We start from the raw sequence: 14,874 nt of genomic DNA, 5'->3' as shown, positions 1-14,874 counted from the left end.
GAAACATAATGAGGTGGTTTGGCCATGAGGTGAGGATGGAGAGTGAGAGACTGATGAGGAGAGTGTGAGTGAGGTGCGGAGGGGGAGAGGGAGGGGGAGGCCAAGGATGAGATGGAGGGATAGAGTGAAGAGGTATATGAGAGAGGGGACTGTGAGCTGGGAGCAGGGCAATGAAATGACAGGGGACAGGGCAACGTGGAGGCAAATCATTTGCGGCCACCTCTTACGAGATTAAAGCATCTGGCAATATATAGAAAAGATAGATATATATCTCTATTATAGTGTACAATTATGTTACTACATTCAATTCTTACAATATCATGATGTATACCATGTATTTACATTAGTATTTAACTTAATTATTTAACAAGTAAGATAAATAGACTTGTACCATATTTCTGCACATTGTGTAATTGTCATACAGTCAGGTCGTAGGTATGACAGTTTGGCATGGCCAAGTGATATATAGGCATTAATATAGTCATAGTACAATATGTAATAGTTATAGGTATTATATAATCATAGCACAATATATACCACTTGCACAATACATAATGTCTGGGGCATCACGAAGAGAATCACAAAACATTCCCGGCTTCCAGATGACGAAGAATGTATGACGCATGTCAACACACAATTAGCTCATGTGTCAGAAGCATGCTACATGCTATGTACACACATATACGCACACACGTCAGGTAACCAGAAGCAAGGCAGTAATATATTCTGGTGTAGGGGCCAGAAGACGCAGAAGGAAACTAGGAGGCATGAGAGAAGGAGATGGAGCAGAGAAGAAGTAGGGGACTGGGGAGAATAAGATTAGCTGTCACTCTGACAATCCTGGTCATGTTACTCTGTCCATCACATGAAATAAATAACTGGGTCACAATAAAACCCCTTAACCTTCAAGTGTTTCTGCACCACCTCACTTACAATACAAGATACAGGGAGACAGAGAAAAGATGTGCCTCGAAAATACACAATCTCCATGCTATCCAATGCTTCACGATTTTATATTGACAGCAGCAGTAATCTATGATCCTCTATGATAACACACACTGGTGGTATCGATTCTCTGCAATATCCACATTATCAACACTGGTGGGACCTACCTCCCTCCCTCCCTATATACCTATCACCATAACTTTGCACAATCTCTTATACAAAAATACAGCTTTGTGTTTCTCCAGACATTTTGTTCTTTCTCCAGCCTTTCCTTGAGCATTTTTTTCTTCTAATCATGCAATGGGAGGTATGCTGAGTACTGTATCTCAAAGTGTTGTTGGCACAATTTTTTAATGACTGACTAGTTTCATTTTACAGAAAAACCATCATCAAACAATACTGTACCTTGATATTTCTAAGCCTTACTTATGTAGGAGACTGCTGGCACTCAGGCTACCTCCAGACAATTTTATTTTGCTTAGAAAGGACATCTACCTATTAATGAAAGGGTTAATGAGGACTACATCAAACCTCTGTTGTTCTAAAAGTATATTCTTCAAGGGAACACTGCCTCACTGTGGCAAAGATGCTAGTGAATCCATGTGATCAATGGAGATAAACCAAAGCTAGCTGAGCTGGACCTGGAAGGAACTGGTTCAAACCTCCAAGATCACAATGATGAGTTCTGTCTGGCCACTCCCTCTAACTCTCATCAATAATGGAGAAACCAGTCACAGTGAAGCCACCCCTGCTCCACAGAAAGGGGTGCAAAGAATGAATGTGACAGTCACATACTGTGAAGAAAAGAAAAAAAGAAGGGAAGGAGGGGGGTGTAACATTTGGGGTGCATACATGAATCTAACTGGCAGTATTGAAGAAGTCTTTGGCATAAATGAAAGAGTTACATGTCTAAAAATAATAATGAAAGGAGACACTATACAAAGCTAATCCATATGTTTACAACCCAAAGGCTCAGGATGACAAAGAAAGTGATTAACAACCCAAAGGCTTAGGATGACAAAGAAAGTGATACTTTCTGAAGATGTAAAAGACGCTATGAAAAGCACAAAACCCAGTACACCTGTGGCGGAGACTTTAATGCAGGCAAGAAGATTGCAGTACGGTACAGTATTTTGGCATGAGCATTCAGAATGCAAGATGTGAGATACTTTTGGATCATGCAGAGAAGATGTCTCTGGGTAACGAAAACCATCTTTTAATCCCTAAACACCGGGTGTCGGTATGGACCAATGCAAAAGACATGGCGGGAGGCCACCGGATGTCGGAAGGAACCACAATTGTTTTTGCGGCACAATTTGAAGTGGCCTGCAGTTGATTCCATCACCAAAAGCTAGGGAGAGACTCCCGCCTGCTGAGGGAAGCATACCTCAGTCGTCTCTGTGACTTTGCCAGGTGTAAGACAATGTTTTCTTAACCCTTCTCATCCGATTCCATCCCTTCCTCACATGGACTTTTGCCTCATCCACCCCTGCCGAGCCTCTTTCCAAGGATACCTGGAAAGGACTCTGTAATAGTGCCATAGGGCATGCCTTGGATGCCACTGTGTCTGGTCTATCTAGTAATGGAGAAGTTATCAGGCTGAGAGTAAAGCTATAATCGGAGCTGCACCCACATGTGCGAATACATCCTGCTTCTGAGAAAAATACTCTTCCTCAAGTCATTACTCACTGATGTGATGACCTAAAGACCAGGGGATACTTCCATTATCAAGAAGAAAAGTTGTTGAGTAATAAGGTATTTAATTTGTTTCCCTAACTGCCATAGTTTCCGAGATATTAAAGTTTAAAAACAGGCTATTTTGGAAAAACGCCCATACTGAGAGAACTACCATCTTACAAAGAGCCCAGCATTTAACGGTTAAAAGAGACAATGAAAGAGGCCAAGTAATGACACAAAGAATGAAATAGATTTCATCCTAACTGACAAATTACATGACATTACAGCAAAAAAACATTAGGCAAACAACAGTGCAAGAGTAGGAAGCGGTCACAAATTGGTGAGAAGTACTGTAAAACTATGTTTCAGAAAAGAAGGAAAGGCTGATCCACAGGAAACAGCCAAAACTTAAAGCTGTGTGAGAAAACACGGCAGAGTTTAGTTTGTTAGTTCAGAGTAAATACTGTAATTATAGTTGCTGAGAGCAGATATCAACATAGAGCAAAGGAATGAAAACTTCAAAAGAATAGTAAAAGCAGCAGTTCTAGAAGTAGGATGCAGGACCTCTGAAATAACAAACGCACTCAAGGAAGGTACAGATCTTGTAAAGAAAAGATTGTAAGAACAATCTGGTTATGTGCTGTACTTTCAATTTCACTCTTGCTATCTCCCCCTGATTTCATTCTGATAATGTGAGATTTTTAGAACTATACAGGCTAAATTTAGACTTCATCAACTATCTCACAACTAAGGGGCTCTTTCCTAAACTGCATAATACTGTCCAGAGATAGCAATAATACGCTGCAGGTGGTCCTCATTACATGTCAGGGAGGTGTTAAAAACTATCACTGCTTTTTCCATAATTCTAGTGTGGCAACCTTAGGAAACTGGCAAATCAGCTTTATGCATATCAATGAGGCTTTCAAGTACTAATATATATGTAGTGTTGTAAATATTACCAGCAAATATAAAAATAAAAAAGCAACATATGACACAGACCTGGGGCATAAAAGATACCACTGTAGCTATTGAAGGGCTTAAACTCACCATCTCTGTAGTATGCTCAAAGCAAGAGAGTAACAGGTTGTGCACACTGAACTCTGAAGACATGATCAGCTGATGGTAGTTGACATCCAGGATCAGTCCCAGCCACTGAGCCACCTGACATAGTGACGGCATCTGGTCAGGGGTTGACAGCTCACGCCCTGATTCATCCTGGACACTTCTCTTACTCCACCCACACTTTGCAAAGAAAGAGAGAAAAATGGTAACACCCATTCTAATTTACTCTCTTCAAGGCATAATTGCCCAAGGCTACACTACTGAAGTCCGAAGCATATAAACCCTTCCAACCTGTAAGCCCTGAATCACTGACTCATCATGCAGACTCCACAGCTGCTTTGCAAAGCCAGAAAAAAAACATGTACAGCCATCCCACTTTACCCCCTTTGAGGTGTGAGGAAGCATGTCAAGGCTATTTAAGTTCAACAAAATTATCCCAACCCATCCAGTGATGTACAGTCGCCAGCAAAAGTCAAGCGACTGGCTCAACGAGCAGGTTGGTATATGTGGCACCACCGCACCCCCAGTTTCAGCCCTCCCCCTCCCTCGTTCTCATTCATTCGTCTACCCTCAACCCTCCCCACATCCAAGGGCCTTCTCGCATTGTCTCAACCACTCTTCCATCATCCATTTGTCTTGGGAAATAATGGTTTTGTTATGATAACGAATCAAAACACATTACACAATATTTTACTCTATAGTATGGTTATTTATACACCACGATCCGAACGCAGGGTAATATAAAATCGTAATACTGTATATTCATATGACAGGGAGGTATGTAATCATACAATTTATCATTTTGACGGTTGTATCCAGTCAGTGTGTAACATTAAACAGTTGGAAGCTATAAGATGTTTGTAGTGGTCGGTGGTGTGTGTGTGTGTGTGGGGGGGGAGGTAGCTGGCCGTCACACGTTGTGGTGGGGCCATGGGGAGAGGGAGATGGACCCGGGGTCGACGGCTCTGCCCGGGGTGGATAGTGTGTGTGTGTGTGTGTGTGTGTGTGTGTGTGTGTGTGTGTGTGTGTGTGTGTGTGTGTGTGTGTGTTCTTACCTTACCTAATTGTTCTTACCTAATTGTATCTTTACAGGAATGAGTCAAGCTCGTATTGTCCCGTGTCTTAGACCATATTTATCGTACATATCCTTAAATTTGTGAATTGTTTTGGCACACACTATTTCATTCGGTAGTGCATTCCATTGATCAATTGCTCTGTTTGGGAAACTGAATTTCCTTACGTCTTTATCACCTCTCTTCTTATGCAGTTTTTTGCAGTGTCCTCTTGCTGATGCTTCTCCATATGTTAAGTAATCATTTATGTCTATTTTTTCCTTTCCTGATATGCACTTATATAGCATTATCATGTCACCTCTTTTCCTTCTCTCCTGTAGTGTTGGTAGATTCAGTGTGTGTGTGTGCGTTTTCCATCAATGCTCATAAACACGTCTTTATTATCACCATGAAGTGTGCATTACAATACTGTCCACTGCGCCATATAATAGAGATATTTATAGTGTAACGATATTGCACATAAGCATTTAATGATCAGTATAGAGTAAGACCTTATTTTCTGAATGTTATTCAATCAGATATGCAGTGAAATAGCAAATTATAATACATCAGTTTGAATGTAGCCTTTAACTCTGCAGGGTAAGACAGGCTAAAACACCCTCTAGTAAAACATTCACTAGCGTCACTATACCACATGTTATTGTAGGGCACCTGGAACAGGGTGAAAGCAAAGGTGGTGGGTGGTCCTACTCGGTGTTGACAGGGTTACCTTATCACTCCCCCAGTTACTCATAACATTCCAGTATCATATAAATCCAATGCCTGACCCCATTATTTCATAGCGTTTTAAAATGTGTTCTTAAATATACTGGTAATCAGTTAGTCTTCCTTATTAAATATTTGCGTATCCAAAACCGTTTGTCCATTTTAACATCCTTCCCTCTGTGAGGCAGCTGACGTTTCAGCTGACGATAGTTAATGGGAAAAACCATGGCCACACAGAGATAGAGGAAAGTAGTAACAGACATAGGACACAAGTTAAAGAGCAAATAATCATATAGTTTTCCTGACCGCTACATCCATTACGTTGCTATAAGTAACAGTGACCACTGTGAACTGTAACTCGTCAAAGCTTTGTTGAAAACGTTCTCGCTGAAAACAAATAAACTGAATTATCCGTTGTACAGCACGATAATGTTGATTAGCGTAAGCTGCAATCAAGACAAGTTTGGTTACTATGCAGATCATCCATTCGGCCAATTTAGTTATTGGTCACTTTTTTCAAAATACGTCATGTTATAATCGTGTGAATCACAAATTACACCCTATTGCAGTTACTGTATAACTATATAAGGCAAGGTTATATTCCTGATATTGTTATCAGGTGGTGGTGGTCTTTTGCTGGAGTGAGTGGCGATAAGTGCCTGAGGCAAGGAGTGGAGGGGGTTGGTTGTATGCAGTGCCAGATTAACCATGGTGTAGCATGGTAGGGAATACAGACGGTTGGCCTGCAACATATAGATCTCTTTTTTCCGTTATTTCCAATGAAATGTTGGCATGACCTATAATGGCCTCTTTTGATGGCCTGATTGGTGATGGCACTTATTTGGACACCCAGAGCGTATATTTATTCCGCTCTGGAAGTCTGGATGGCCTGTGACAGGCCGTGGCCTGGTAGGCAGTTGTCCATTTTGCCTATGCCTGGTAATTTGGCCCTGGTTGTATGGTGTCAGTGGGGTCAGCACACCACACGGCTCACTCTACTGCTGGCTGTCCTGTGTATGAAACTGACCTACTTATAATACTGTCAGCAGCAATGAATGGCGTCTAAATATTAACTGACCTTCGGTAATGCCAGCAACCATGTCATGGCCTTGGCTTGATCAGCTTAGTTTGTTTAATCATCAGACAAGCTGTCACTCAGTCCCTGTTGCCCAACGTTATCTGATATCATATATTAAGACATCAATAACCAAGATAATACTGATCCAGTGTTTTACTTATCAGCAACACTCTGCTATTATCACACATGGGGTATTAGTAGTCACTAATAGTAATGACTTATACTAGAGATTGTAAAGTACCAGTGATTACGTCGAGTAAAGGAAGGAGCACACCACTGACCACTACAGACATATAACTTCCGACTGTTTAATGTTGCGCACTGACTGGATACAACCATCAAAATGATAAATTGTATGATTACAGACCTCACTGTCATACAAATATATTACTATTTTATATTACCCTGCGTTCAGATCGTGGTATATAAATAACTATACTATGGAGTAAAATACACTGTAATGTGTTTTTATTCTTTATCAAAACAAAACCATTATTTCCCAAGACAAATGGATGATGGAAGAGTGGTTGAGACAATGTGAGTAGGCCCTTGGATGTGGGGAGGGTTTAGGGTAGACGAATGAATGGGAACAAGGGAGGGGAGGGGGGAGGGGCTGAAACTAGGAGTACAGCGGTGCCACATATGCCAACCTGCTCGTCAAGTCGGTCGCTCGATTTTTGCTGTGGACTGTACATTACATTTTACTAGCCCTATCACCAAGCAATTTTATTCAGCTTAGAAGCGATGTCAGCCACTGTACAGGATAGGAACCCACTCCATTATCTACTCACTCCAAGAGATTTTCTCCATGCTGAATAAATCAGTCTAGTGGTGGTAAGAATACAATGTCGTAAAAGCAAAATGGTTAAGGATAGATACTATGCCTACTCCTTTTGGTGGCAGTGCATGATATAAAAAAACTCCAATTACTTCTGGGGGACTGAACCTATGCATCATCACTCTGATGGGTGTTCTGACCACTACAGGTTAAATACTCATTACATGTAACTTTTTTTTTTCCCCCTTCCAACTTTATGGGAACACAAATAAACCTTCATATGAGTCTGGAATGTTCCTAAACATCATAAATGCTTCCAAAAACTGATGCTGTAAACTGGGGAAAACTGCCATATCAACTTTACAAGTACTGTACCAATGGAATTTTAACACTATATGCACACATTCTAATAAAATACAGCAAACTCTCAATTACCCGGCATAATTCAGCCAACCCCCAAGCCGGATAATGCAGAATACCAGATATTGCATAGTACCCCTTATTAGCTATCCATTCGATGTCAAGCAGGATAATGTGTTACTATCCATCTTGGCCCTATCATAAAAACATTCCTACAATACTGCCCTTTAGTAAAGGATTTAACTTAAATATAAAATGCAATATAGTACTGATACAGTACATATACGAGGTGCTACCCAACAAAGTTCCAGTAATTTGAACAAAGGGAGCTAACCATTTGCAGTTTTGTCTTTTGCCGCTAGGAGGAGTCAGCAGCACCCCTTGTGCGTTAGTGTGACCCCTGCCGTGTTGTTGAGCTACGCTTACTATTGTAACGTGGTGTACACATGGTTTTGTGGTTTTGCAATGGCAGACCAATGGCACAGCAATGTTAATTCGATGTTGATCGTTTTCTTCTATATCCAAGGGATTGTTCACAAGGAATTCGTCTCACCCGCTTTGCAGTGTCTGAGGGAAAACATCCACTGCAAACGTCCAGAACAGTGGAAGAACAAGGACTGGGTCCTGCATTATGACAACGCACCCACCCACACATCAATTGTCGTCTGGCAGTTCCTGGCTTCCACTAACACGGTTGTCATTCCCCACCCACACTGTTCGCCTGACCTTGTCCCCTACGACTTTTTCCTGTTTCCCAAGCGGAAATTAAGACTGAAAGGGCGTCGATTTGACTTGATTGAGAAGATCCAGACAGAATCGCAGGAGGTGCTCAAGATCATCATGCCTGAAGCCTTCCAGGGATGCATGGAGTCGTGGAAAAAATGCGGGGACCACTGTATACATGCCCAAGGGGACTGCTTCAAAGGAGACAGTGAGAACTAGGACGTAAGGTAACTTATTTTCCTACAGTATTCAAATTACTGGAACTTTGGGGTAGCACCTCATAGTACAGTAATACAGTACATATTACAATCAAGATCATATTGTACTCACCAAGTGCTGGCATCAATGGAGGGTAGCTATGCACAGATATAACCTCACTACACAGTAGTCAGAGCACTAGGACACAGAGCACTGAGGGGCCACAAGGTTAGTCACAACACTAGGGCAATGAGGGAGGTATTGGAGGCCACAAACTACGTCACAGAACGCTTAGCCATGACGTGGGTCACGAGAGCATTGTGCACAGACACATCCTCATTACAGTCAGACCCCTGCTTACGAATGATCGACTTACGAAAAATTCTACCAAACAGAATTCTTACTACTACAGTGAACTCTCACATTTGGCGAGTTTTTACTTGGCAAATTCACTTTTGGCGATGGGATGGGATTGTACGCAACACCCTAATCCGGCGACAAAAATCTTACATTTGGTGCCACCTCTCCATGCCTTCCCTCGTGCTACACGGGCATCTGGTAGCGCTCATGACTGGAATGTCACTCAACCATATTGCAGAACTTCTGCCTATCAGAATTCTTTCATTCCCCGAACTGCATCTCTCTGGAACTCGCTTCCCCAGAGTTGTTTTCCTCCAAATTTCAACCTACAACTGTTCAAGTCTAACTGTTACAGATATTTTATGAACAGAGGACACCAGTAATCTGGTGTATGGATTTTTTTTTTTTCCCCCATTTGTTTTTCCTTCCTCCGTTCTGTTATTTAAAAAAATATATATATATATATATATATATATATATATATATATATATATATATATATATATATATATATATTGGGAACACCAGATGCTGTTGGCATAACGTTCTCCCTACGTGTCAAGTGGGGTTGGTGGAGGATTAGTGCCCCTCCCTGTAAAACAATTAACTCTAAGCCCTTGGCCACCCCGTTTGGGATACATGGCGTCTGGCAATGAATATATATATATATATATATATATATATATACAGTATATATATACTGTAAATGTCATCTTTATGGTAGATGCCTGGCATAAAATTAATAATGCTACCATTAAGCACAGGTGGGCACCACTTCTCCCTCACCCCATCACAGATGGTGCCGACAGCAACACAGACACAAAGACACAGTGTCAGCGGAAGGAACAGCTCTTGAAAGAAGCAGTAGAAGCAGCATGAAGTGTTCCAGGATTTAATGAAGTTAATGAAGACCAGTTGGGTGAGACGATATCCGAAAACAGTGAACATAACATTGAAGAAATGCTGGATAATGATGATGATGATGATGATGATGAAACAGAAAACAACGAACAAGAAGATAAACCCGCACAGACTCCCTAGCAACAAACAATGACGAAACTTTCTCACTTATTGAGTGACTGTTCCCATCTCCAAGAAGAAACAGACTCTGTTGTAGCCAGTGAGAGTGACCATATTCGGCTGGTACAGAATATGAATGAAATATCATATTCTTCTTGAAAGAATACAATAAGAAAATAAATGAACAACAACAAGCACTCATCATTCATTACCTGGGCCGACGACAGAGTGAAAATACTGCACCAGCTGAAGCTTCCCTCTCCAATGATCCTGGTCCAGTTGATGACAACACAGACATTGCAAGCATTCCAGATGACTTCAATTTTGAAGGATTTGGCTCAGATGAAGATCCACAGGAGGAGGGGACAACAGAAGTTACAGAGAGTGAGGCTTCAGGAGCCAACTAAGGCATCCATGCACCATACACATCAAGTCCATTATTTTTTTTTCTTATGTGAGTTCTTCTGTTTTGTATTGTTTCTTGGCAAAATAAATTAAACTGAAAAGTGTTGTGTGTGTTTATCACATGATTTACACCCAGTAATGTTATAATATAGGTGGAAAATCAGTCCAGCCATGCATGCCCAGAAACAATTTATTTTTTCCCCATTAGTTATTCAGTTCAGATTTGGCGAACTCCAGTTTGGCGTGGTGTGTTTCGCACCTATTACTCGCCAAATGTGAGAGTTCACTGTAAAATCCTTTCACTCACTTTCATCACATTTATGACATATTCCACTCATTTTTCCTTAACCATCACACCCACACTACCATATCCATCTGCTCTTCCCTGCCAAAATAACTTGCATCAACATTCATTCCTCACAATCATTCTGGCTGATCCTCCCCTATACATAACCTCCTAGACATAACCAACATCTACCCATCTCCTATTCATTGCCTTAACCACTTCCCTGCTCTCTCCTTCAAAAGTAATCCCTCCACTATTCGATGTAACAGAGCCAAAGGCATGTCTGGAAAGTGGGCCTCTGACTACTGGACTGGTACTTATGGATCCTAACCCAGCCTAACTTCGAAAGCCACCTAAATAACTCCCTACCGTACATGCACAGTACTTATTTAAACCTATTTAAGACCCTATTCACACCAATAATGGACATAAAGCATGAAATAAATGAAAAGGAACCAGAAAATGAGGAATTAGAAGTGAGTATGGAAAATACTTAGGCCTAGCAGCATACAGGATACTGTACTGTACTTACAGCACATCTGTGGTCGCCTCCTCTAACTCTCTAAGGCTCTGGTAGTTGTGAAAATGCTCTTGAAGCACATACAGTAATCCAGTGTTGTGCTACACTTAATTCTTTGAACTGTGAGTTATAACTGTTTTACACTGCACATTCTTCTTAACTGAACCACACCAGTTTCAACCGTCATTCTAACTGCCACTTTGCACTCCACACTCACTCCACAGTTAATTCTTTGCATTCTAAATTCTAATTTCATAACACTGCACAACACTGTATATTCCCATGTGGTCTAGTGGCATGGTACTGCGGTTTATTCACTGTTTATTCACAAAAAACGAGCACGTGCAGCATCGATTACGATGAACGTCTTCCCTGAACGAAGGTTAGGCAGTAAATAGGAACAGGGTTGCCAGATCTGAACTCAGCCACATTACCAAACTCCTCAATTTTCATTACCAAATTCTTAAAAGAAGCATTTATTCTTCACTAATTATATATATAGTACAAGTGTAAATAAATGTAATCACTCTCCTTTAATTAACAGCATGTTGATTATTTTAACACTATGTAGAGAGCAGACAATCCACCATCTCCATCCTGTGTATCATCATACATGTGAAAAATCTGTTTGGTAATGCATTATTCTGATTCATTACCAAACGAATATTTCATTACCAAATTGGCCCACATTTGGTAATGAAAAATACCAAATGGCAGTCCTGACAGGGGAGGGGGGAGGGGGGAGGAAGGAAGGGATGAAGGGTCTGTGGTGTAACAGCTGTTCAGTGCCGCGTGGCAATTTCAAATTACGATGGGAAAAAATTGGGATTTTGGGGGGATTTTTTTCATTTTTTGGTCATTTTTGGGTTCCGAAGGTCCAGGCCCACAATGTCCGGTAAGTGGGGTGTCCGGAAAATAGGGGTCTGGAAAGTACAGGGATTACTGTACTCACATTCCAAGATGCCACTCTGATCCCCTTGGGTGATTTAGGATCATAAGACTTCTTTTTCTCAATTTCTGACATGTCATTAAACAGGAGAGACAGACCACACAGCCTGATCACCTGCACAGTCCCACAGCCATACCCCGTGGCTTTGCAGTGGACTCGGGGCTCCATGCCCTGACAGCTACAGGGACACCCTCCAAGTGCACCTTGGCACTTGTACTGCCTCACCATTATACAACCACTGATAGAGCAGCCTCCTGGAGAGTAACTCCTGAATTCAAGCCCCTCTCTATTAGGTGGAAGCAACAGCCTGGGAACCACAATGCCCTGTAACTAGCACAGATCCAAGCCCCATCCTGTCCTGGTCCGAAAAACTATGCTGGTAGAGCCCGCGTCATGCCTCCCCTCTATGGGTCTACCACTAGGTAGCAAGGGCAAATTTTCTAGCCGCATGCCACTGCTGGGATCAAACCCTGTGCCATAGTGGGGTACATTGCATGATATGTAAAGTGTACGTAGAATAGCGCATAAGATATTTTGAGAAACGGGTTTGGGAAAGTATGCTGGTCTACTCTCTCCATACAGTAAAAGTCCTATAATCCGAATGGCTGGGGACCGAGGGTCTTGCGGACTATTGTCTTATTCGGACAACTGGGAGGGACCTTTGAAAACATCAGAAATATGTACATGATCATTAAATAAACACTTGAAATGATATGGGCTATTCTTCTGGACACTGGAAATGCATAGATGTGTAGCTGAATCGTTGCCGGCAGGTACATCCAAGTCCACATGCAAGTCCAAGCCTGATCAATCCTCAGATAGAGCCCAGAAAAATTTAAAAAATTTCACCTTGAAAAACTTGGAATATTGGGATATTCAGACCACTGGTGGTAGGAATGGAGGACTTTTACTGTACTTGTGTGTGTGTGTATATATATATATATATATATATATATATATATATATATATATAACTATATATATATAACTATATATATATATATATATATATATATATATATATATATATATATATAACGGCCATATCACGTTGAGTATACCATTTCCCGTCCGATCAGCGAAGTTAAGCAACGTTGGGTCTGGTTAGTACTTGGATGGGTGACCGCCTGGGAACACCAGATGCTGTTGGCACCCCTACGTGTCAAGTGGGGTTGGTGGAGGATTAGTGCCCCTCCCTGTAAAACAATTAACTCTAAGCCCTTGGCCACCCCGGTTGGGATACATGGCGTCTGGCAATGAATGAATGAATGAATATATATATATATATATATATATATATATATTCTGTATACATATATAGAGTATATATATATATACAGTATATATATATATATATACTGTATACATATATACTGTATATATATATATATATATATATATATATATACAGTATATATATATATATATATATATATATATATATATATATACAGTATATATATATATATATATATATATATATATATATATATATATATATATATATATATATATATATACAGTAACCCCTCCAATATCCGGATCAATAGAGCCATAGGCAGGTCCAGATAGTGGTCCTGTCCGGATATTGGGCCCCAGCTTATGGACTTGTACTTATGGACCCTAACTCTGAAAAACACCTATACAACTCCCTCTAACATGCATTGCACCTATTTAAGACCCAAATCACACCAATAAGGGACATAAAAGACTGAAATAAATGCAAAAGAACCATAAAATGAGGTTTTAGAGGTGAGTTTATACAATATTAAACATTCTGGGTACTTACAAGTCCCTTGCTCTTGGACTGGTTTGAACCGCCAGTTAGCAGTCCACAGTTAATCCTCTGCACTCTAAATTCTAATTTCTTAACACTGCACAACACTGTAAATTCCCGTGTGTTCTAGTGGCAAGGTATAGCAGTTTATTCACTGTTTATTCACAAAAAACAAGCACCTGTGGCTTGCACTGTTATGAGTATCTGCTCTCCATCGGAGTTAAGCTGTGACTGTTGATGTTGGTGGGGTAACAGAGTTGCCAGATCGCAACAGTCACATTACCAATCTCCTCAACTTTCATTGTCAAATATAACTTTTCATTACCAAATTCGTAAAGCTAGCATATATTCTTCACTAATTATATATATAAGTGGAAATACATGTAATCACTCTACTTATAACTAACACCATGTTGATTATTTTCACACTATGTAGGGTAGCAGATTCATCAGAGAGAGCAAACAATCCACCATCTCCATCCTGTGTATCCTCATACATGTGAAAAATCCATTTGGTAATGCATTATTCTAATTCATTACCAAACGAATTTTTCATTACCAAATTGGCCCACACTTGGTAATGAAAAATACCAAATGGCAACTGACAGGGGAGGGGGGAGGGGGAGGAAGGAAGGGGTGAAGGGACCATGGTGTAACAGCTGTTTGGCGCCAGGCGGGAATTTCAAATTATGGGAGGGAAAAAAGTCAGATTTTTTTTCGAATTTTTTGCGGTTTTTGGCCCATTTTGGGAATATTGGATCCCAGGAGGATTATGTCCGGTTAGTGGGGATGTTTGGATATTGGGCGTTCGGATATTAGAGGGATTACTGTATATATATATATACAGTAATCTGCCCACTATCTGGACACCCCACTACCTGGACATTCTGGGCCCAGGCCTTCGGAACCCCAAAATGGCAAAAAAACGTAAAAAATAAAAAATGTCAATTTTTCTATT

The 14,874-nt window shown here is 40.7% G+C and overlaps 1 protein-coding gene and 1 pseudogene across 1 annotated transcript in view; one reads left to right on the top strand and one right to left on the bottom strand.

Moving 5' to 3' along the window:
- LOC145416348 (nucleolar protein 11) overlaps positions 1-14,874 on the bottom strand; it is a 395,109-nt gene that overhangs the window by 49,989 nt on the left and 330,246 nt on the right. Inside the window, exon 10 of the mRNA XM_080285346.1 lies at positions 3,670-3,864. Coding sequence (XP_080141472.1) covers positions 3,670-3,864 — 195 coding nt within the window. The remainder of the gene's footprint in view (positions 1-3,669; positions 3,865-14,874) is intronic.
- Positions 13,173-13,291, top strand: LOC145416389 (5S ribosomal RNA; annotated as a pseudogene).

Source organism: Coenobita brevimanus, chromosome 105 (assembly GCF_032717465.1).
Source record: "Coenobita brevimanus isolate Jiangsu-jjx chromosome 105, ASM3271746v2, whole genome shotgun sequence".
Lineage (NCBI taxonomy): Eukaryota > Metazoa > Arthropoda > Malacostraca > Decapoda > Coenobitidae > Coenobita > Coenobita brevimanus.
The sequence above is the reverse complement of the archived record's forward strand: the minus strand, read 5'-3'. Positions and strand labels throughout refer to the sequence as shown.